At 45.3% G+C, this 22,638-nt stretch overlaps 1 protein-coding gene across 1 annotated transcript in view; it reads left to right on the plus strand.

Moving 5' to 3' along the window:
* Nucleotides 1-22,638, plus strand: part of LOC306736038 (dihydropyridine-sensitive L-type skeletal muscle calcium channel subunit alpha-1-like) — a gene marked incomplete at its 5' end in the record, with an annotated part of 57,434 nt that overhangs the window by 8,330 nt on the left and 26,466 nt on the right. The window contains 14 exons of the mRNA XM_079217618.1: nt 3,923-4,128; nt 5,514-5,617; nt 5,755-5,900; nt 7,498-7,576; nt 8,215-8,375; nt 8,660-8,885; nt 12,931-13,138; nt 13,242-13,362; nt 13,482-13,596; nt 14,417-14,519; nt 14,610-14,679; nt 14,762-14,894; nt 16,763-16,892; nt 17,036-17,095. Of these exons, the coding sequence (XP_079073744.1) occupies nt 3,923-4,128; nt 5,514-5,617; nt 5,755-5,900; nt 7,498-7,576; nt 8,215-8,375; nt 8,660-8,885; nt 12,931-13,138; nt 13,242-13,362; nt 13,482-13,596; nt 14,417-14,519; nt 14,610-14,679; nt 14,762-14,894; nt 16,763-16,892; nt 17,036-17,095 (1,862 nt within the window). The remainder of the gene's footprint in view (nt 1-3,922; nt 4,129-5,513; nt 5,618-5,754; nt 5,901-7,497; nt 7,577-8,214; nt 8,376-8,659; nt 8,886-12,930; nt 13,139-13,241; nt 13,363-13,481; nt 13,597-14,416; nt 14,520-14,609; nt 14,680-14,761; nt 14,895-16,762; nt 16,893-17,035; nt 17,096-22,638) is intronic.

Genomic DNA, 22,638 nt, shown 5'->3' on the forward strand with positions numbered 1-22,638 from the left:
TCAATTTCAATGTAAGTGATGGGGGACAAAATACAAGGTTTTTTTTTCATTTGTGTTTTACCCCCATCAATACAAAATATATATTTTAAGGGATCTTTTACCAGTCAGTAAGGACAGGAGGAACAATCACGTGCACACTGAAAAAAATGATACTTTGGACTAACCTAAAAAAATTACTCTAATTTGTTACAAGTAAATTTATTAGTTTTTCTCAAATTATATTTTTGATTTGGTTGAAACTGGAAATTTTGATTAAATATGAAGTAAAAAAATTACATTCATACAAATTAAAAGTTGTATTTAGTATAAAGACAATTATTTTACTTTGGTACAACTTAATTTTTTAATTTGGAAAAACCTCATATTTTCTATTACATGAAAGCAAAGATTTTACTTTACACAAAAGTATTTAAAACACTCTAATTTTGTTACACATAAATGTATTAGTTTCTCTCAAATGATATATTTGATTTGGTTGAAACCTAAAATGTTGATTAAATATAAAGTAAAAAAATTACATTCACACCAAGTAAAATAAGTAATTATAAAGACCATGAACCATGATTGTTTGTTTTACATTAAAACAACTTTATTTTTCAATTTGAAAAAAAAAAATATATATATATATATATATATATATATATATGTTCTATTACATACATAGTGTGCACTTATAAAGTGCTAACAAGGGATAAACCCTTTGTGCATAACAAAGGGTTAAACATGCACAACAATATTTAGAGTTTAAGACTCAGAGTGCACACTCGCCGGGTCATCTTTTTGGCTTCTATCTCCATGAAGATTTTTTGCAGAGCATCAAAAGTGTGTTTGAGTTCACTTGGATAGCTCAAGTTTAGAGCATAAATGAGCCCAAGCAACATGGAACATGCATGCGCTACTGATTGCAAACCATTAAGGACCTCCACACCATCGATCACAACTCCAATGTCGTGTGGCGGCTGGAGGCAATCCTCCTCCTCCCTGAAGACAAACACTGCCATTTTGCATTCCTGAAGCTGGGACCAAGCTTCATCCTTCTGAACAACCTGATAAAAGACAAAACACTTATTAAAAAAGTTATTCTGATGAAACCAGTTTCTGATGTACCACAGCTCCGACCGCTGTGTCCTCGGCGGTGAACAATATATTTTGCTGCCTGTTAAGAGCGACAGCAGTTGTTACAGCTATGAAAAATTCACATCATACGGGAAATTAAAACCGGTATACAGCCTAGCCCTAATTTTATGTTTTCTTTTGTTTGAAGCGTATGTAATTAAAGCAAAACTACTTACCAGACAGTCCTTGATAAGGTTGTCCCCGTCTTCCCCAAGGTACACGATCAGGCACTTAAGCAGACACACACTCTTTAGATTCACCTCAAGGCTCTACGTGAAAGCACAAACACACAAAATTATAAAAATGCAAAATGATGCTGTCCAATTTGAACAATTCACGGTAGACGCAACACTATACAATGCATAAAATGGGCACTTGGAGTTACAGTAATAGTGATTTAGGGCTGTTGCGATTAAGGAATTTTCCCTGATTATCGACTCAATAGTGAAAATGCTGAATTATTATTTTTATTTGATATTACTCAGAAGATCCAGATTTAAGTGCTATGTAAATAAATTATTTTAGGTACTAGTAATAGGTACATTGTTGGCTTTTAAATGACAAAGATGACCGTTTTAATAGTAATTAAATACCTAATTATTGTTAAATGCAGAACACAGAAGGGAAATAAGATTCAGACTTTGATTTTTTTTCCCAACTCTCGATAATGAAAAAAATAAATCAAATAAAAATGAAATGTGCCACACTCACTTGACATGCGGTCGGATGGTCAATAGCAATATTGCACTTTTTGCAAGACCTTAATAAATAAATATTGCAAAAATAGAAATGTAAAATGAGCCTGCCATTAAAATGTAATGTCCACTACATTACAATTTAAATGTTTGAAATTACAGACTACATTCATAAGTATACATTTATGGTAAATTCAAGGTATTCTCTGAAGTGCTGCAATTATATTTTGGGTTTATCGTTCCCATTTAAAAATACATGAAAATGTTCACAGTTGTCATATTGGGACTTACTGAATTCAGCAATATGGTTACAATTTCGGACTGTTGCGGGACACAGCAGTAGACCTGTGAACCTAAAGGAAAGAGAAATAACTTTTGTGACAGTTGGCACTATCCATAATTTTCACTACAGACACATGTATTAATTAGGCTTTAGACATACTGAAGGTATTGTACTATACTGCAAAATACTGACAGCTGAAAGAATGAAATATGAATTTTGTTCCTCATTATCTCGTACTAATAGAGGTGTACTGAGACATAATTATCTGCATCTGTTCAATCAAACAAAATCCTGTTTCTGTATTTGTATCTAGATAACAGAAGTGGGCAAGGTTTATACCTGGAGTTGCCTTAAATCAGGCAAATATTGTATTTTGTGACCCAATATTCATTGGCAATTAAATGTGTGGCTTAAAAGTATCCATTTAATTTAATATTGGCATATAATACTTTATGGAACATATCTTCATATCCTCAGTGTACTTTTCATATTCCAAGGTTCTACCCCAATGGATAAAGATAGGGTTACTGGCTTAAATACAAGGTAACATGTCGTTATTTTAATTATTAACTAAAAACCACAGGCTCCAAGCTTCATTTTGGTGTATAATGTGTGATAATGTGTGGTATTGAAAAGAAATGAAGTTGTCCCCACCTGCGAAAGTACAGTTACCTACTGAACAGAAGCCATGTGGTTACTAGCGAGCTAGCGTTAGCTAACGTAACGTTAGCCAACATTACGTTACGTTAGCGAACACGTGCGAAATATATAGACAGTTGTCCATTACGCCACTAACAATACCTATGCATGGCAAACACATGTTCCCTATAAAAGCTCACAGTACGCTAGCTAAAATGTACCGTTAGCTAACAGCACCGTTAGCAAACACGTGCGAAATATAAACAGTTGTACATTCTGCCACTAACAATCAATATGCTTGGAAAACACAGGAGAGCATAGCGAGTGATGTGGCTCTGTAACCATGTGGGCTGTGGATGCCCAGTAGCAGGCAAACAGCTCCTAAACTATGATTTTTGTAACGAGCGAGCTAGCGTTGGCTAACGTTAACTTACGTTAGCTAATGTTACGTTACATCAGCCAACGTTACGTTACTCTAGCGAACACGCACAAAATATAGACAGTTGTACATTCTGCCATTAATAATGAATATACATGGAAAACACATGTTCCGTTTAAAACAACACAATTCAGAATTATTACCTTGTTTTTGAGTTGCCTTGACGGTTTTCACTTCAGGCGAAGTTCAGGCGAAGCGAGGTAATGGCGGACATCAGAACACAGACCAGATGCGACTTCATATGGTCACGTGGTGGTCACGTGACACGTAAACCTCTGGTCTAAAGTGAAAATACGACTTTTACCTAAAGTATTGCTTTTAATTGTGTCTATGGGAAGTTCTATTTGCTTTTAGGGAAAGTGAAAACAACTTGTTTAAACCGGAAACCATGATTTTCGATGAGACCAAATTAAAAATGCACTTTACATGAATGACACAGTTGTTTCACTTTTTTCAGTGCAGGTATGAGCATGTGAGTATTATATTAGAATAGAATAGACTTTAAACAATGATTTCTCAAACATATGGTCAGATTTTACTGGATCATAAGTTTGATGTTTGAAATATAAATACAAAGAAATATAAATACAGCTGTACAAATATATACATATACAATGTTTTCCTCCCACAGAAAAGTGTGCTTCATACTTCATATTTCATTTGAGAAATAGAGAGCATTCGACATTGGGAGAAAAAAGGCGCCACACATAATCAAGCTAACCGTCAACATGACCTTGCTGTGACCTTCAGACATCATCGCCACAGTGGAGAACGAGAAGCCGGCTCCTTGCGCCCAAGCAGGGAACGGCCGGCGCTGCGCCATCAACGGCACCGAGTGCCGGGCCGGCTGGCCGGGTCCGAACCACGGCATCACCCACTTTGACAACCTGGGCTTCTCCATGCTGACGGTGTACCAGTGCATCACCACGCAGGGCTGGACCGACGTGCTCTACTGGGTACGGAGGAACTCCTCTCACACTAACACACTTTGGAAAGAAGTCTTTGAACCTTTTTCTAATTAATCTAAACACATTACATAAACAAATGCCGTCTGATTTCGCTGTAATTCTCCTTGGTTCAAACATTACTTCTTCAGTCGGCAGTTCTGACGTTTTTCATTCCAGTGCACTGAAGATCTTTAGTAGAATATTCTCATGACCTTTCAACCATTTCAATACAATACAGTGAAGTCCCATGTTACTTGTATTGGAGACGTCAGTTTCCCATGATGGTTTTAGTAACTATTGTCTCATCCACAGTAAAGAGACATGGAGCGTCTCAACATGCACGGTACCCTTTTTGTTTAGCTAGCAATGCAAGACAGATTTATCTTTGATCATATCAATCAGAATGATTGCTTGTCTTTTATCTTCATCTGTCTTTTCTTACCCGACTTGTTAAGAATGAGCTTTCAGCTGAAGCCCAGGGATTTTCTCTTTGTTTCTTTTGGTTCATTATTCTATTTCATTCAATGTTTACATTTTTTTCTTTCTTTTTGCATCATTTTCTACATTTCTAAGTATGTTTTCCTTTTTTTGGACCTCATGATTCTCAGCATAGTGATGGTCCAACAATGTTTAAAACCAGCTGCATGGGCATCACGAAATGCTTTTATTTACTCTGACAGGATCACATGGATAGTATTACATTCTGGAAAGGACCCGAGAGGAATAAACCTTTTTCATTAACTTAATCGGTCCTGTTTCTTATTGTGTTTGAAGAGGAGAACTCAAGTAGCGATCAACAGCTTGTCTTAACTACTGGTTTCACTCGCACAGCTGAGTATGACAGCAAAGCTACGGCTATAATGCTAACACAACGTTGCTTTACACTTTAACATTTACTCACAGTACAGAAAGCAATAAAAAACTTGAATTTACCTCTTGTATTTCACACGGGTCCAAACCATAGGATAACTGCTTGTGAGCCACTAGGTTATGAACGTTATCCATCTGAACAATATTCACGTTCGCTCTACGCTGATCACTTCCTCATTCCTCTGAAAGCCGGGACCTGTTAAGTCCCACCCCTCTCCCTGAGTCTGAAATTGGATTGGCTGTTAGTTTCAGGACAACCCAATTAAAACAAAGGTTGACTTATTACTCTGTTAAGCAAGCTGCTGTTGGACAACATGCTAAGTCACACACACTATGTTCATTTGCATGAACTCTAACTTCGACTGTAAAGATCGACGTATCCACTTTTAACTTAAAATTGAGAAAACTGTTGACATCCTGATGTCTAAATGATTATTTGTAGACAGGGCTACACTAATATTGTTCTTTTAAATTGCTGGTTATTTCTACATTTAAGTTGAAATGAAGTGTGTTTTGTCATTCAGGTCAATGATGCAATCGGAATGGAATGGCCATGGATCTTTTTTACCACACTCATCCTGGTTGGCTCCTTCTTCGTGCTGAACCTGGTTCTGGGCGTGCTCAGTGGGTAAGAATACGTAACCGAACTACCTACCTTAATATCCTTTATTTGACATAATCATGATGTCCATTTCAGACATTTCTTTACATTCCTCCATGTATTCTGTCTCGTTATTTCATATTGTTTGTCTTCTTTCCAACCAGTGAGTTCACAAAAGAGCGAGAGAAGGCCAAGTCCCGAGGAGAGTTTCAGAAGCTGAGGGAAACCCAGCAGCTGGACGAGGACCTCAAGGGCTACATGGAGTGGATAACTCAGGCCGAGGTCATGGACAACGACCAGGAGGGGCAGGGTAAAATATAACAAAAATATATGTATAAAAGAAACATATTACAAGGGTTCAAGATATGAACAGACCCTGTAGATTAACATTGCTATACATATTAATATTATACATTTATTGTGGTGCCACTTTGGTTGACCTTCACTCGACGGCAAGTTTCCTGTCTTTATTTCAACTGCAGAAGTATTCTTCAGTGCAATTAAAACAATAAAGTGTATTTTAATAGAAAATGTTTTCAAGAGTGTGAAAACAATAGCAAAGGTTCCTGGGGATGTCAGAGTCAGTGGGGGTCTCAGGTATGGATGAACCCGACTGGACAGGAAGAAACTGAGGCCTTAGTCCTGATGGAGCGTGAGGTCTTGGTCCTGATGGACCCTGAGGTCTTGGTCCTGATGGAGCGTGAGGTCTTGGTCCTGATGGAGCGTGAGGTCTTGGTCCTGATGGAGCGTGAGGTCTTGGTCCTGATGGACCCTGAGATCTTGGTCCTGATGAACCCTGATGTCTTGGACCATGAGGTCTTGGTCCTGATGGAGCGTGAGGTCTTGGTCCTGATGGAGTGTGAGGTCTTGGTCCTGATGGACCATGAGGTCTTGGTCCTGATGGAGCGTGAGGTAGTGGTCCTGATGGAGCGTGAGGTAGTGGTCCTGATGGACTGTGAGGTCTTGGTCCTGATGGAGCGTGAGGTCTTGGTCCTGATGGACTGTGAGGTCTTGGTTCTGATGGACCCTGAGGTCTTGGTCCTGATGGACCGTGAGGTCTTGATCCTGATGGCGCGTGAGGTCTTGGTCCTGATGGTCTGTGAGGTCTTGGTCCTGATGGACTGTGAGGTCTTGATCCTGATGGAGTGTGAGGTCTTGGTCCTGATGGTCTGTGAGGTCTTGGTCCTGATGGACCTCAGCCTCCTGCCAGAGGGAAGGGACTCCAACTGTTCTTGTCCAGGGTGAGAGGGTCGGCTTCAATGTTTCTTGCTCGCCTCAGGGTCCTGGTTTACGATCCTGGTATCTGAAGGCTGGATGAGACTTTGAGGCTCTCAGCCTGAACCAGAATATCAAACCAATCACATAGAAGACGCAACGGGACAACACTGAGTTGGTTTGTGCAACGTCACGGGACGGTTCACTCGCCATTGTTTTATAGCCTGTTTGAAACTTCATTGACTTTAATGTCTGGAAGTTTTCTTGTTTACTTGCAGCCGTGTACATGAAGGGGTTTTGTCCATTGAACTCTTGCATCTAAAAAGGATCAAATCTGTGCCTCTTGTTGCATCTATGTGATCGTCTTTGAAGTGACTAAAGTAGAATCCCAAAACATTGTTATATAACAGTATTGACATGTGATCCGTACCCATCCTCCCTTACGGTTCGGCATACATGTGAACCGAGGATTAATTGCAGTTTAAGTTAAACATAACAGTGAAATAAAGTTTGACAGACGATCGTCATCCACTAATATTCAATAAAATATGCGACCGGGACATTGTCATTTCTGCTTTTGGTCTGCACCAGTCTGCACACTGTAAATGTTAATCCAGTTAACCCTAAATATCATCTCCTGAATATGTAGACTGGTCTTTCACATGATCTACGTCTGTGTCTCTGTTCATCAGGTCTGCTGAACACGGAAAACGGATCAGAGACTGGAAGTGTCAGCAAGATGGACACCATGCAGATGATCATCTATTACTAGTCAGTAGAGTCCTTGTTCAGCAGAATGTATGCGTTCACTTATTCTCAACATTTGAAGTCTTCTTTGATCTCTTAAAGTTGTAGTATGTTTAAGTTAACATTGAATAATATCACCGTTCTGCTTTTGTATCCAATAAAGGCTGGTGACAGCTGTCATGTTATTAAAGTTCAAAGGGAGATCTGAAAGTATGATACTGAGTATTAACAGTCACTGAACATGCAAACATCATATCCTGATTTTAGAAACCTGGATAAACCTCCTGGTTATGCTAGAGAGCAGTCCGTTGTCTCATGTCACGTCTTTACAGGTTTCTGTGCGCCACCTCCAGCAGGCGGCAGAACAGAAACACAAATAACGGCGGCAGCTAAAGCAAGAAAACCAGTTTCATCGTGGTTGTTTTCCTCTGGCCACTAACATCATGACGACCCTTCATTCAGTGACAGTGTTGTAAGAAGTAGCTCAATGTGTAGTGTGGCATTCCAGTAACCAGTAACCAGGATACTAGCATCATGCATACAGGGATCTATCTGTATATGAATATTATACTATCATTAATCATAACATAAAGAGGGGGCTGTCTTTCTTTCGGGCCACGATGAAGACTCACCATTCTTGTGCTTCTTTCTCTGTTGCGCAGTAAGCTAGCTCGTAAGTGGAACCGCTGGCTGCGCCGTAAATGCCGAGTGTACGTGAAGTCCAGACTCTTCTACTGGTGGGTGATCATGCTCGTGCTCCTCAACACGCTGGCCATCGCTACGGAGCACCACAAGCAGACCCAGAGACTCACCAGCTGGCAAGGTCAGCGCGTTACGCCTCCTGACTGGAGCACCTCCTCCTCATCGTGCTGTTTGCTTCATCAACGCCATGGAAACAGTCTTTCGCTTCTCGTTGCTTCTTGCATCAGTTTTTACTTGTTGAGTGTAATAAAACAGTGCATTGTTATTCTCTGTAGTATGTAATAAATGCAGTGTAAAGAAAATTTTCAAACATACCAAATATTTCTGATTAACAACTAAAACTCTATAAAAGGATTGTTGTGGCTCTGATCACTGACTCTTGTCTCTGGCCCCGCCCCCCACCAGACAACGCCAACAAGCTGCTGCTGTCCATGTTTGCTCTGGAGATGTTCATGAAGATGTACGCTCTCGGCCTGCCCTCCTACTTCATGTCCCTCTTCAACCGCTTCGACTGCTTCGTGGTGTCCACCGGCATCACGGAGCTCATCCTGGTGCACATGGGCGTCATGTCCGTCATGGGCATCTCTGTGCTGCGCTGCATCCGCCTGCTGCGCCTGCTTAAGGTCACCAAGTGAGCAGCTTTCAGTCTACAGCTAGTGTCTCATTATCTTCTCTACTACCTTGTGCATGACTACAGCTAGTGTCTCATTATCTTCTCTACTACGTTGTGCATGACTACAGCTAGTGTCTCATCATCTTCTCTACTACGTTGTGCATGACTACAGCTAGTGTCTCATCATCTTCTCTACTACGTTGTGCATGACTACATTAAACCTTTAGCAAAGCCGGAGCTGTTATATTGCTGTTTCTATCAGCTTCATCCAGACGGCGCTCCAGTCTGCCCTTGTTTATTTCATTCCAATCAGATTATATGGGTTTTAGTTCAAAACAAAGAAGACAAAAGTTACCAAAAAATCCAATGAAAGGAAATAAATATCTTAATATCTGCTCACATGCCTGCTAGCCCATCCATCCATCCATTATCAGCCGCTTATCCGGGGTCGGGTCGCGGTGGCAGCAGGTTCAGCAGGCCGACCCAGGCTTCCCTCTCACCTGCAACACTTTCCAGCTCATTCTGGGGGATCCCCAGGCGTTCCAAGGCCAGCCGGGAGATATAATCCCTCCAGCGTGTCCTCGGTCTTCCCCGGGGTCTCCTACCAGTTGGGCGTGCCTGGAAAACCTCTAATGGGAGGCGTCCAGGAGGCATCCTGACTAGATGCCCGAACCACCTCAGCTGACTCCTTTCGACACAAAGGAGCAGCGACTCGACTCCAAGCTCCCCCCTGATGTCCGAGCTCCTTACCCTATCTCTAAGGGTGAGCCCGGCCACCCTGCGGAGGAAGCTCATTTCGGCCGCTTGTATCCGAGATCTTGTTCTTTCGGTCACGACCCAGAGTTCGTGACCATAGGTGAGGGTTGGAACGTAGACCGACCAGTAAATGGAGAGCTTCGCCTTCTGGCTCAGCTCCCTCTTCACCAGGACGGACCGGTACAGCGCCTGTTTTATTGCTGCAGCCGCACTGATCCGTCTGTCGATCTCCCGCTCCACCTTACCCTCACTCGTGAACAAGACCCCGAGATACTTGAACTCCTTCGCTTGGGGTAGGCAGTTTGTCCCCACCTGGAGGGAGCAATCCACCGGTTTCCGGCAGAGCACCATGGCCTCAGATTTGGAGGTGCAAACTCTCATCCCTGCCGCTTCACACTCAGCTGCAAAACGCCCCAGTGAATGCTGGAGGTCACGGTCCGAGGAGGCAAACAGGACCACATCATCCGCGAACAGCAGAGAGGCGATCCCGAGATTCCCGAACCGGATCCTCTCCGCCCCCTGGCTGCGCCTAGATATCCTGTCCATGAAGGTCACGAACAGGACCGGTGATAAAGGGCAGTCCTGGCGGAGGCCAACACCCACCGGGAACGTGTCTGACTTACTACCGAGGATACGGATACAGCTCCTACTGCAGGCGTACAGAGACGGGATAGCCCGTGCCAACGGGTCCGGCACCCCATACTCCCGCAGCACCCCCCACAAAAACCCCCGAGGGACCCGGTCGAAAGCCTTCTCCAAGTCCACAAAGCACATGTAGACTGGTTGGGCAAACTCCCAGGACCCCTCCAGTAGTCTTGCAAGGGTAAAGAGCTGGTCCACTGTTCCACGACCGGGACGGAATCCGCACTGCTCATCTTGAATCTGAGGTTCGACAAGCGGTCGGAGCCTCCTTTCCAGCACCCTGGCATAAGCTTTTCCCGTGAGGCTGAGCAGTGTGATGCCACGATAGTTTGAGCACACTCTCCGGTCCCCCTTCTTGAAGATGGGAACCACCACCCCGGTCTGCCAGTCCATGGGCACTGTTCCCGACCCCCATGCGACACTGAAAAGGTGTGTCAACCAAGACAGCCCAACAATGTCCAGCGCTTTCAGCATCTCAGGGCGGATCTCGTCCACCCCTGGCGCCTTGCCACCAAGGAGCTTTTTGACTACCTTAGCGACCTCTGCCAGGGATATGGGAGAAACCACCCCAAAGACTTCCGGCGCTGCCCCCTCTCCGGGGGACATGTTGGCCGGGTTTAGGAGTTCCTCAAAGTGCTCTTTCCACCGCCCGACGATGTCCCCAGTCCGGGTCAGCAGTTCCCCCCCCCCTACTGAGAACAGCCTGGGGTAGCCCCCGGTGTCCACCACCGGGTTCTCGGCTTGCCGCCACGACAGGCACCGATGACCTTCCGGCCACAGCTCCGAGCAGCCGCGTCCACAATAGAGGCTTTGAACATGGTCCACTCGGGTTCCATGTCCCCAGCCTCCCTCGGGATTTGTGAGAAGTTCTTCCGGAGGTGGGAGTTGAAGACCTCCCGGACAGGATCCTCCGCCAGACGTTCCCAGTTCACCCTCACTACACGTTTGGGCTTGCCAGGTCTTTCTAGCCGACTCCCCCGCCATCTGATCCAACTCACCACCAGGTGGTGATCAGTTGACAGCTCTGCTCCTCTCTTCACCCGAGTGTCCAAGACATACGGCCGCAGATCAGATGATACGACTACAAAGTCCATCATTGATCTCCGGCCTAAGGTGTTCTGGTACCAGGTACACTTATAAGCCACCTTATGCTCGAACATGGTTTTCGTTATGGACAAACTGTGGCTAGCACAGAAGTCCAACAACAAAACACCATTCGGGTTCAGATCGGGCAAGCCGTTCCTCCCAATCACGCCCCGCCAGGTTTCTCTGTCATTGCCCACATGAGCGTTGAAGTCTCCCAGGAGAACTATGGAGTCGGCAGGCGGCGCCCTTTCCAGGACCCCTCCCACCGACTCCAAGAAGGCCGGATACTCTGAACTGCTGTTCGGTGCATAAGCACAAACAACAGTCAGAGCTTTACTCCCTGCAACCCGTAGGCGCAGGGAGGCGACCCTCTCGTTCTCCGGGGAAAACTCCAACATAGCGGCGCTCAGCCGGGGGCTCGTGAGTATCCCCACTCCCGCCCGGCGCCTCTCACCCTGGGCAACTCCAGAAAAGGACAAAGTCCAACCCTTCTCCAGGAGCTTGGTTCCAGAGCCCATGCTGTGCGTGGAGGTGAGCCCAACTAAATCTAGCTGGTACCGCTCCACCTCCTGCACCAGCTGCGGCTCTTTCCCCGCTAGCGAGGTGACGTTCCACGCCCCTAGAGCTAGTCTATGCTGCCGGCGATCGGCTCGCTCAGGTCTCCTGCCTGGCCCGCCGCCCGGTCTGCATAGCACCCGACCCCGATAATTCACCCCGCGGGTGGTGGGTCCACGGGGTGACTGCTGATCCATGTTGTTTCTTCGGGCTGAGCCCGACCGGGCCCCATGGGCGAAAGCCCGGCCACCAGACGCTTGCCGACGAGCTCCCCTCCTGGGTCTGGCTCCGGGAGGGTGCCCCGGTTTCCCTTGTCCGGGCGAGGTAACTTCAGACCATGGGCTGCTATTCATCAGGGTTTTTTTAACCGCTCTTAGTCTGGGCTCTCCCCCGAGACCTGTTTGCCTTGGGAGACCCTACCAGGGGCTGACGCCCCGGACAGCATAGCTCCCAGGATCACTGAGCCACTCAAACTCCTCCACCACGTTAAGGTGGCGATTCATTGGAGGAGTGCCTGCTAGCAAAGTTCCTAAATCCGGAGAAAATCTCCATCCAATTGGACGCAAAACCCGTACGACCAGCTGATCTTACCCAGAAAGCTCAGATATGGTTGAGCTCTCGTTATTTATCTCCAGAGGGACAAACTTATGATGTTATGATCCACTCGCTGAAATTACCTGAACTCTGTCTGAACTCTGCTGAACTCTACTGAAGGAACAGACAAGTTAACAATAATCATTTAACAATCATAATCTCAATGAGGTTGGTTTCACCTCCTCTTCTAAATATATTTACTCTTTTGCGAGAGTATCTACTATGACACGAGTGGAGACACATTTTAATAATAATAATAATTAATCTAATAATAAAGCTGATATGTATACACACAAGATTTATTTTGTCTGATGAAACAATTGTGACCAAAATGTGTTTTACAAAACATTTTCCAGTGAAATGCATTTTCAAAAGTCACTTTCAATATAAGTTCCACATCCTCTGAATTCCTTTCTGATCCGTCTGCCAGATACTGGACCTCTCTCAGTAATCTGGTGGCTTCCCTCTTGAACTCGGTGCGGTCCATCGCCTGCTTGCTGCTGCTCCTCTTCCTCTTCATCGTCATCTTCTCCCTGCTGGGTATGCAGGTGTTTGGAGGGAAGTTCAACTTCCCCAACCAACCCAAACCCCGCAGCACCTTCGACAGCTTCCCCCAGGCGCTCATCACCGTGTTTCAGGTGCATCGCTACCTCCAAGCATCCAACCAAGTGGACATATTTAAACATGTATATATATGTTATTTCATAGCATAACTTCGTATTGTTAAACGATGTGTTTCAGATCCTGACCGGTGAGGACTGGAATGCTGTCATGTACGACGGCATCATGGCTCATGAAGGGCCGAGCATGCCGGGGATCCTCGTCAGCATCTACTTCATCATCCTCTTCGTCTGTGGAAACTGTATCCTCAGAGAGAGTGTGTGTGTGTGTGTGTGTGTGTGTGTGTGTGTGTGTGTGTGTGTGTGTGTGTGTGCTTGTGTGTGTGTGTTGCAGTAACAATCTTTGACTCCTCGTCTTCAGTCATCCTTCTGAACGTCTTCCTGGCCATCGCTGTTGATAACTTGGCGGAGGCCGAGTCTCTGACTTTGGCTCAGAAAGAGAAAGCAGAGGAAATCATACGCAAGAAAGCACTCAGGTAAGTTTTCCCAAATGTTCAAAATAAAACATTTCAGTTCATCAAAACCTTGCTTTTCATGTTTAAATCTGACGCGCAATCTCCATCACAACTAGGAATATCATTTCTACATTATGTTCCATTCTATAGGCCGGCCACAGAAGTTACATAAAGACATGCTGCATAACGTCTTTCTTTATCTCTTATTGTTGCTAAATGAAGCACGTGAAGCAGTTCAGCACATTTGCCGAAATGCCAAACTCTTGGCATTTTGGAGTTGAATCCACATGGTTGAATGCCCTTATTGGATACATTCTTAATTTAAAGAATATATTATGACATTAAGGTTGATCTTCTTCACATTGTCGTGTGCGTACATGAAGATGTTTGTGTTGGTCTTGCAGCAACAACAGTTATTGATTGAGAGGAAATAAGGAAAACAGACAGCGAGATAGATTGACTCGCTATGGATCTATCTGGAGGAGGTCCAGTATGTTAACGTCCCACAGAAGGTCACATGGAGCATCTGACCCATTAGTCACTGTTTAGGATTTACACTTGTATTCATTGCAGGGCTACTTGTGTGTCCAACATGCAGGTTGACCTGGATGCACCATTCATTCAGACTGGCATGACGTGTGTTTGATTTATATAAAAATATAAAACTTCCACCCTGTAGTAAAGCCCTTTCCATTAAGCACCCTCTTGTACTTCCTTCAAGGATGAGATACACTGTGGTTTATAATTACAACATGTAGCATATAGCTGTGAACATAAAGATTCAGGTTGTAAAATATTGAAGTGTTCTTTACTAGTTGAATCAAACACTGTTCATTTAAAGGGCCAACATGCCTGACAAGGCATCAGAGGAGAAAGCAAATCTGGCAAAGAAGCTGGCAGAGCAAAGGGCCAAGGGTGTGGAGGGCATCCCTACAACGGCCAAGGTGAGGCCCGAAGAGCATTCACCCACAATGCAAATGAAGCAACAGCATATCCTTTCTAAACTTTTAATCATTTTATTTTCAAACCTGCAGCTGAAAATCGACGAATTTGAGTCCAATGTCAATGAGATCAAGGACCCTTTCCCTCCAGCGGACTTTCCCGGTAAATCCCAATGCCTCCATGCTGTAATAATCATACACTTCCAAACTCAGACGTAAGAAAGGTTTCTCTTTCTGTTGGCTAGGTGATGATGAGGAAGAGGACCCTGAGATCCCAGAAAGCCCGAGACCTCGTCCCATGGCAGATCTGCAGTTGAAGGAGGAAGCGGTGCCGATGCCAGAAGCCAGCTCGTTTTTTCTCTTCGGACCTCAGAACAAGTATGATAATAGTGATTGTTGAGCTGGATTATAATTACAATTACAATACAATGAAAGTGGGGTGGGGCTCATCATTACAAGTGGTATAAGTATCCAATTTCTGTCAGAAATTACAGATGCACAAACAGCATGTTTGTTACAATTGTTAGCATTATATTAAAATTAATACTTTGCTAGTTTCATGGTCATGATCACAGGCTGTCATTTGAAAACTTTGTTTAAAGAGGTCATGTCTTCTCTGCTCTGATGTCAGGAGGCTACAGTGTGACAGCAGTATGGCTCGGAGCCTGAGGGTTTGTGCCGAGCTGGGTTCAGGTTCTGGTGGTCAGGAGGTCGTATTAGTCAACCGGGTTCACACAGCCAGTCCAATGCATTTAAGATCAGCCATTTCCTCCTTGTCTCACCCCTCACTTCCTCTTTTATTTCACTCACAGTTGGGGAGTTATTCTCGGAGGCCTTTTACAATCTGTACACATACAACATCACTGTCACATATACACATATCCACATTTCATCATTAAATTGCTAAATAAATGTAATTGTGATCCAATAGTCACAAAAAAAAAACGTATTACAAAGATGTTGCATCAGAATATGTGTGTGTTAGTAGCTGATGAGCCCGAGAGGCCCCAAAACTGGGGGCATGATTCTTCATCAGGAGGTCTTCCTCACTCTCCAAGTCCTCGTGCTCTATGAATGGATACCATAGCCACTGATGTGACATAACAAAACAAACTACACAGCCTTACATGAGCATATAAGTCCATTGTACATGTTTATAACACAATGCAACAATAAATATTAACATTTGAAACTCAAGAGAGCTCCGCATGTTATGGAAATATCAATTTTATTAAAATCTAAAAGCCAAATCCACTGTCAGACAAAGCCTCAGCAAGATATTAACCACATTCCAAAACACAAAACACTGAAATATGACTTACTTATGGAAGTAACGATACTTGCTTGGTATGTATTGGAGCATCTGCTTGAGCAGAGTCCCTCTGATGTGGAACCAGAGGCGTTCCAGGTCCAGGAAGGAAGTTAGGCTATTTTGGCTTTCAGCGGATCTAAAACTACAATTCACGAAATGTGAACTAAATGAATTACTACAAATATTTAACTTCACTTAATCAAGGTCAAACTTTGCAGAGATACTGTTTGTAATGGAAATTAATGAACCTTATCAATCTCCTTTAGAGAAAACAAATGCAATGTGAAACACTTAAATGTCTTTAAGCATTTGTTAAACTGAAACTTGGAATAATTCAATTGGAAGGACAGAGCTCGTCACCACAGATAACCGGTTCGGGGGTCTAAAATGGTGGTTGGGGCTTAACTGGGGTTAAAAAGGTTAAATGTAGAATACAACATAATTAATTTGGGTTACAATCAATTACTTACTGGATTATTTGCAACAGGACGTCTGCTCTCCGTTCACTCCTCACTGAACGGCTTCTATTCAATTCAGTTTATTTTGTATAGCCCAGAATCACAAATTACAAATTATCCTTGGAGGGCTTTACAATCTGTACACATACAACATCACTGTCCCAGGACCTCACATCGGATCAGGAAAAACTCTCCCAAAAAAACCTGTGCATATCTCTGGAACTTCCTGATCTTTTCTTGTTTGAGACTATATATTTCATGAGGTTTGCATTTAGTTTTTCTTCAAGTTGTACACGGTTTTTGTGCTCTGAGTGTTCATCATGGCTGAGCTACTGAGACTGCTAGAAAAGTCCTAGCAAGACCTCCATTCTAGAGCATGCAGGTCATTTAACTTGTGGTTCCTGGTGTTTTTTAAATGTACCGTTGCCTGCTGGAGAAATTACACAAGTTCTTTCTCTGTCCTTGAACTATTTCAGGTTCCGGAAGCTCTGCCATCGTATTATCAATGCAACTACTTTCACCAACATCATCCTCCTCTTCATCCTACTGTCGTCCATTTCTTTAGCAGCAGAGGATCCCATCGATCCCATGTCCTTCAGGAACCAGGTGTCAAGTGCATGCCTATCCTATTGTAAATGAAATGTTTCAGTGGCATTGCGATTGAACATTTACAATTTTCATTCATATTGTCAGCATTAAGTATGGATATGATATTGTTATTGATATTACAAACAATGTGACATTTTCAGGTGTTGGCCTATGCTGATATAGTCTTCACTTCTGTGTTCACAGCGGAAATTGTGCTCAAGGTAATTACATGTAAAGTTTATATTGTTGATATAGATGGGTGACAAATTCACACAAAAAAACAAAGAGGTGTACAGAAACAAAAATAATCATGATACTTCGTTATAGGTCATGAAGGCTCAATGAATGATGATGAAAATTATGTTAACTGGATCTCAATGAAAATGAACTCAAACTACTCTTTTGGGAGAATGGTGTTCACCATTCCAATAACATTAGGGTAGATACATACAGAAACACAGTTGATAGCAAAACTGGGGTTTAACAATCCACACCAATCTGCGGTGAAACTGTTTTTGTTGTGGTTTCCTTTAATTTGTCACTCACATGGATATTAATATGGAATGAAATCTTGATTCACCAACCATAGAAATCCCTGTATTCTAAAATACTGAAAAAGTTAACAGGTCTCACCAAATGCTCTAGAGCAGTGGTTCCCAAAGTGGGGGTCGCGACCCCCACTTTGGGGGGCGCGGTGGTACTACAGGGGGGTCGCGGCTTCATCACCAACCCACACACACAGACGCACACATACACCGGTAAAACAATATAAAATAACCGACGTGACATGCACTGTGTTCCAACCACGCCACCAGAGCGGCTCATGTCACAGACCGACTGTGGCAAAACCAGCGAGAGTGAGAGCGAGCGCGAGCGAGCGCGAGCGAGAGAGCGAGCGCGTGAGAGAACGCGAACGAGCGAGGGAGAGAGAGAGAGTGAGGGGGGTCGTCCAATGTTCCTATATCATCAAAGGGGGTCTTGACAGAAAAAGTTTGGGAACCACTGCTCTAGAGCAACATGTAAGGTGCAAGGCTAACGAGATGAGGGCGGGAGCAACCGTGACGTTCACATGTATTTGATTGGTACTTAATTACTCTGACACTGTCATCCATATTTTCCAGCTAAGACCTAGCAGATTTTTCATTGATTGCTGCAGAGTTGCTGCAAATGTTGCCCTCTTCCTGACTTTCTTTCACATTCAACTTTTTTAATCTGATGTTTTTTTAGATACTTTCTTATATGTTTATATAATGTAACTACTTATGTCTTACCGAACAAATCTTACACAACAAATCTTACAGAATAATAGTCTAAGTTGAAGCACAGTTATAGCATTCACTGACATCAAACAAAATTACATAATCGTTTAACATTAGATTAAATTTAGGATGCCAGCCAATTTTGGAAATTCAGGGAAAATATAAAAAAATAATTAGTTTATTTTCACCATCTCATGTTTTATGGTTGCGTTTAGTCAGGACCCAAGAGCGGACACGGAGGTGGCAGGGCAGGTGAAGGAATGGGTTTTTATTAAATGACAGCTGGTGATTGCAGGGCAGGAAGTGAAGGCAGGTAGGGAGGTGAGGTGGCGTGAGCGGTGGCGGCGGCTGGACTGCGGCGCAGGCACAGGCTTTCTGGGTACAAGGAGAAGAGGTTAGTAACAACCTCAAGAGAATAGGAGGAGGACAGAGGACTGGAAGAAACCGGTTTGAGTAGGGAGACATGGAAGGTTGGGTGCACTTTTAATGAGGACGGGAGTTTGAGCAGAGGGATTGATGATGTTATCCACCTCGAAGAGTCCAATGAAGCAGGATGCCAGTTCGCGGGACTCCACCTGAAGGGGTAAGTCCCGTGTAGAGAACCACACCCTCTGACCAGGGCGATAGGTGGGTGCAGGGATTCGGCGACGATCACCCATGTGTGTATGTGAACCAAGAGGAATGCTATGAGGGACAAGGGGCGGTGGAGGATAGGAAAAGGGCGCAACTGGCCCGCCGGGGGTTGGTGGGAAGCCTTGCTGAGCACAGACTGAGCAGGCTAACACGAAGTGCACGGGTGTCTTGGGACATGGATGGTGAAAGTGTGGTGGAACCCAGGGTGGCAGGCCAGCCAGGAGGGATGCCCCTAATGTAAGACTTGTGACCTGACGGTGTCAGGAGGGGGAGAGGATGGGTCGAGGCTCAAGAGTGAGCTTCTCCGTGGTTGACTGACGTGGTAGGGCATCGGGTTTGGTGTTGCGTGAACCTGGTGGTATGTGAGGGTGAAATTGAACCTTCCCAGGAACATAGCCTACCGAGCCTGGCGGGATATTAACCTCTTGGCGGAGCGATGGTAAGAGAGGTTTTTGTGGTCGGTCCAAACTATGAATGGTTGCTCTGCTCCCTCCAACCAGTGCCTCCACTCCTCCAGAGCCAGAACCACAGCTAATATCCATCCATCCATTATCAGCCGCTTATCCGGGGTCGGGTCGCGGTGGCAGCAGGTTCAGCAGGCCGACCCAGGCTTCCCTCTCACCCGCAACACTTTCCAGCTCATTCTGGGGGATCCCGAGGTGTTCCAAGGCCAGCCGGGAGATATAATCCCTCCAGCGTGTCCTCTGTCTTCCCCGGGGTCTCCTACCAGTTGGACGTGCCTGGAAAACCTCTAATGGGAGGCGTCCAGGAGGCATCCTGACTAGATGCTGAACCACCTCAGCTGACTCCTTTCGACACGAAGGAGCAGCGACTCGACTCCAAGCTCCCTCCTGATGTCCGAGCTCCTTACCCTATCTCTAAAGGTGAGCCCGGCCACCCTGCGGAGGAAGCTCATTTCGGCCGCTTGTATCCGAGATCTTGTTCTTTCAGTCACGACCCAGAGTTCGTGACCATAGGTGAGGGTTGGAACATAGACCGACCGGTAAATGGAGAGCTTCGCCTTCCGGCTCAGCTCCCTCTTCACCAAGACGGATCGGTACAGCGCCTGTTTTATTGCTGCAGCCGCACCGATCCGTCTGTCGATCTCCCGCTCCACCTTACCCTCACTCGTGAACAAGACCCCGAGATACTTGAACTCCTTCGCTTGGGGCAGGCAGTTTGTCCCCACCTGGAGGGAGCAATCCACCGGTTTGCGGCAGAGCACCATGGCCTCAGATTTGGAGGCGCTAACTCTCATCCCTGCCGCTTCACACTCAGCTGCAAAACGCCCCAGTGAATGCTGGAGGTCACGGTCCGAGGAGGCAAACTGGACCACATCATCCGCGAACAGCAGCGAGGCGATCCCGAGACTCCCGAACCGGATCCTCTCCGCCCCCTGGCTGCGCTTAGATATCCTGTCCATGAAGGTCACGAACAGGACCGGTGATAAAGGGCAGCCCTGGCGGAGGCCAACACCCACCGGGAACGTGTCTGACTTACTACCGAGGATACGAACACAGCTCCTACTGCAGGCGTACAAAGACCGGATGGCCCGTGCCAACGGGTCCGGCACCCCATACTCCCACAGCACCCCCCACAAAAACCCCCGAGGGACCCGGTCGAAAGTCTTCTCCAAGTCCACAAAGCACATGTAGACTGGTTGGGCAAACTCCCAGGACCCCTCCAGTAGTCTTGCAAGGGTAAAGAGCTGGTCCACTGTTCCACGACCGGGACGGAATCCGCACTGCTCGTCTTGAATCTGAGGTTCGACAAGCGGTCAGAGCCTCCTTTCCAGCACCCTGGCATAAGCTTTTCCCGGGAGGCTGAGCAGTGTGATGCCACGATAGTTTGAGCACACTCTCCGGTCCCCCTTCTTGAAGATGGGAACCACCACCCCGGTCTGCCAGTCCATGGTCACTGTTCCCGACCCCCATGCGACACTGAAAAGGCGTGTCAACCAAGACAGCTCAACAATGTCCAGCGCTTTCAGCATCTCAGGGAGGATCTCATCCACCCCTGGCGCCTTGCCACCAAGGAGCTTTTTGACCACCTTAGCGACCTCTGCCAGGGATATGGGAGAAACCACCCCAAAGTCTTCCGGCGCTGTCCCCTCTCCGGGGGACATGTTGGCCGGGTTTAGGAGTTCCTCAAAGTGCTCTTTCCACCGCCCGACGATGTCCCCAGTCCGGGTCAGCAGTTCCCCCCCCTGCTGAGAACAGCCTGGGGTAGCCCCTGCTTTCCCTTCCTGAGCCGTCGGATGGTTTGCCAGAACTTCCTTGAGGCCAACCGAAAGTTCTTCTCCATGGCCTCCCCGACCACAGGTAGTACCACAGCTAATAGTTCAACAAAAAGTTTGTTCTCCAGTAGCCGGCGCAACACAAGCATGACCTGTTGGGTGTGTTCCTCCATGTTCCGGGAGAAGATGAGGATATCGTCCAGGTACACAAAGATGAAATGATTGAGCATGTCACGGAGGACATCATTGACCAAGGTCTGGAAAACTGCATGGACGTTGGTGAGGCCGAAGGGCATGTCGAGGTACTCAAAATGGCCCAGGGGGGTGTTGAAGGCTGTTTTCCATTCGTCTCCGTCCCGGATCCGAATGAGGTTGTATGCATTGCAGAGGTTCAATTCAATTCAGTTTATTTTATATAGCTCAGTGTATCCTAAGATGTCCCCCAGCAGTCTAGGCCTATAGCAGCATATCTAGGGGCTGAACCAGGGCAAACCTGAGCCAGCCCTAACTATAAGCCTGAAACAGCCCTAACTATAAGCCTGAAACAGCCCCAAGTACAAGCGCTATCAAAGAGGAAAGTCTTAAGTCTACTCTTAAATGAGGTAACTGTCTGCCCCCTGGACTGAAAGTGGAAGCTGATTCCACAGAAGAGGAGCCTGATAACTGAAAGCTCTAGCCCCCAACCTACTTTTTAACACTCTGGGAACCACAAGTAACCCTGCATTCAGTGAGCGTAATGCTCTAGTGGGGTAATATGGCACTATAAGGTACTTAAGTCCAGTTTGTAGAACACAGTGGCTTTGAGGAGTGGCTCAAAGACAGGGTCAATGAGAGGGAGAGGGTATTTGTTCTTAATAGTGATTTCATTAAGGCCACGGTGTTCGATGCAGGGGCATAAAATGACAGTGGGGAGCTGGGGCCGACTGGAGACAGTGGGAGTGGCAGGAAGTGCTCCAACTAGCTACTAGCCCCGTGCCCCCTATATAGGTTGAATTTTACACATGATAGTTAAACTGTGTAAAACATTACAATAATCATGAGCAAAGATATTGATGTTACACATACAATTAAACAAGAGAACCTGGGCTACAATAATTAGTCAGCCAACTCAAACACCAACTAAAATCATTTTTAAAATATGAGTCAGCCCACTCGGCATGTTTCCGGAACAAGTAGCCCGTAGCCCGGTGCTATCAGAAAGAAACAGATAGCAAAAAGCAAGACAATTCCACACAGATTCCCTCTGCTCCAAAGCATCACCGAGATTTGAACCAAAGAACACAGCAACATGAATCGCCTTATTGCTTTACAGTCAGCAAATGCTGCCTACCTTTGTTGATTAGAAGAAGAAAAACGCAGTTTCCCCAGTAAATCCACACAGATATAAGTGTATTGAACCATAAGTGAAATATAAGGTTTGGTACATGAGAACATTCAAATGGCCTCGTCTGAATGTTCTCTGTACTAAACCCTGTAAGTAATGAATAAGGGATGAATAAATGAATAAATGAGTACATGATGAAAGATGAACCATGGATGAAGTAAACCACATATGACCAGGTAGAATCAGTGAATATTTGTTTCATGTCCACCAAACCAATTAAATTAGGTTTCAATCGATTAATGCACCATTAAG

This window comes from Taurulus bubalis, assembly GCF_910589615.1.
Source record: "Taurulus bubalis genome assembly, chromosome: 5".
Classification (NCBI taxonomy): Eukaryota; Metazoa; Chordata; class Actinopteri; order Perciformes; family Cottidae; genus Taurulus; species Taurulus bubalis.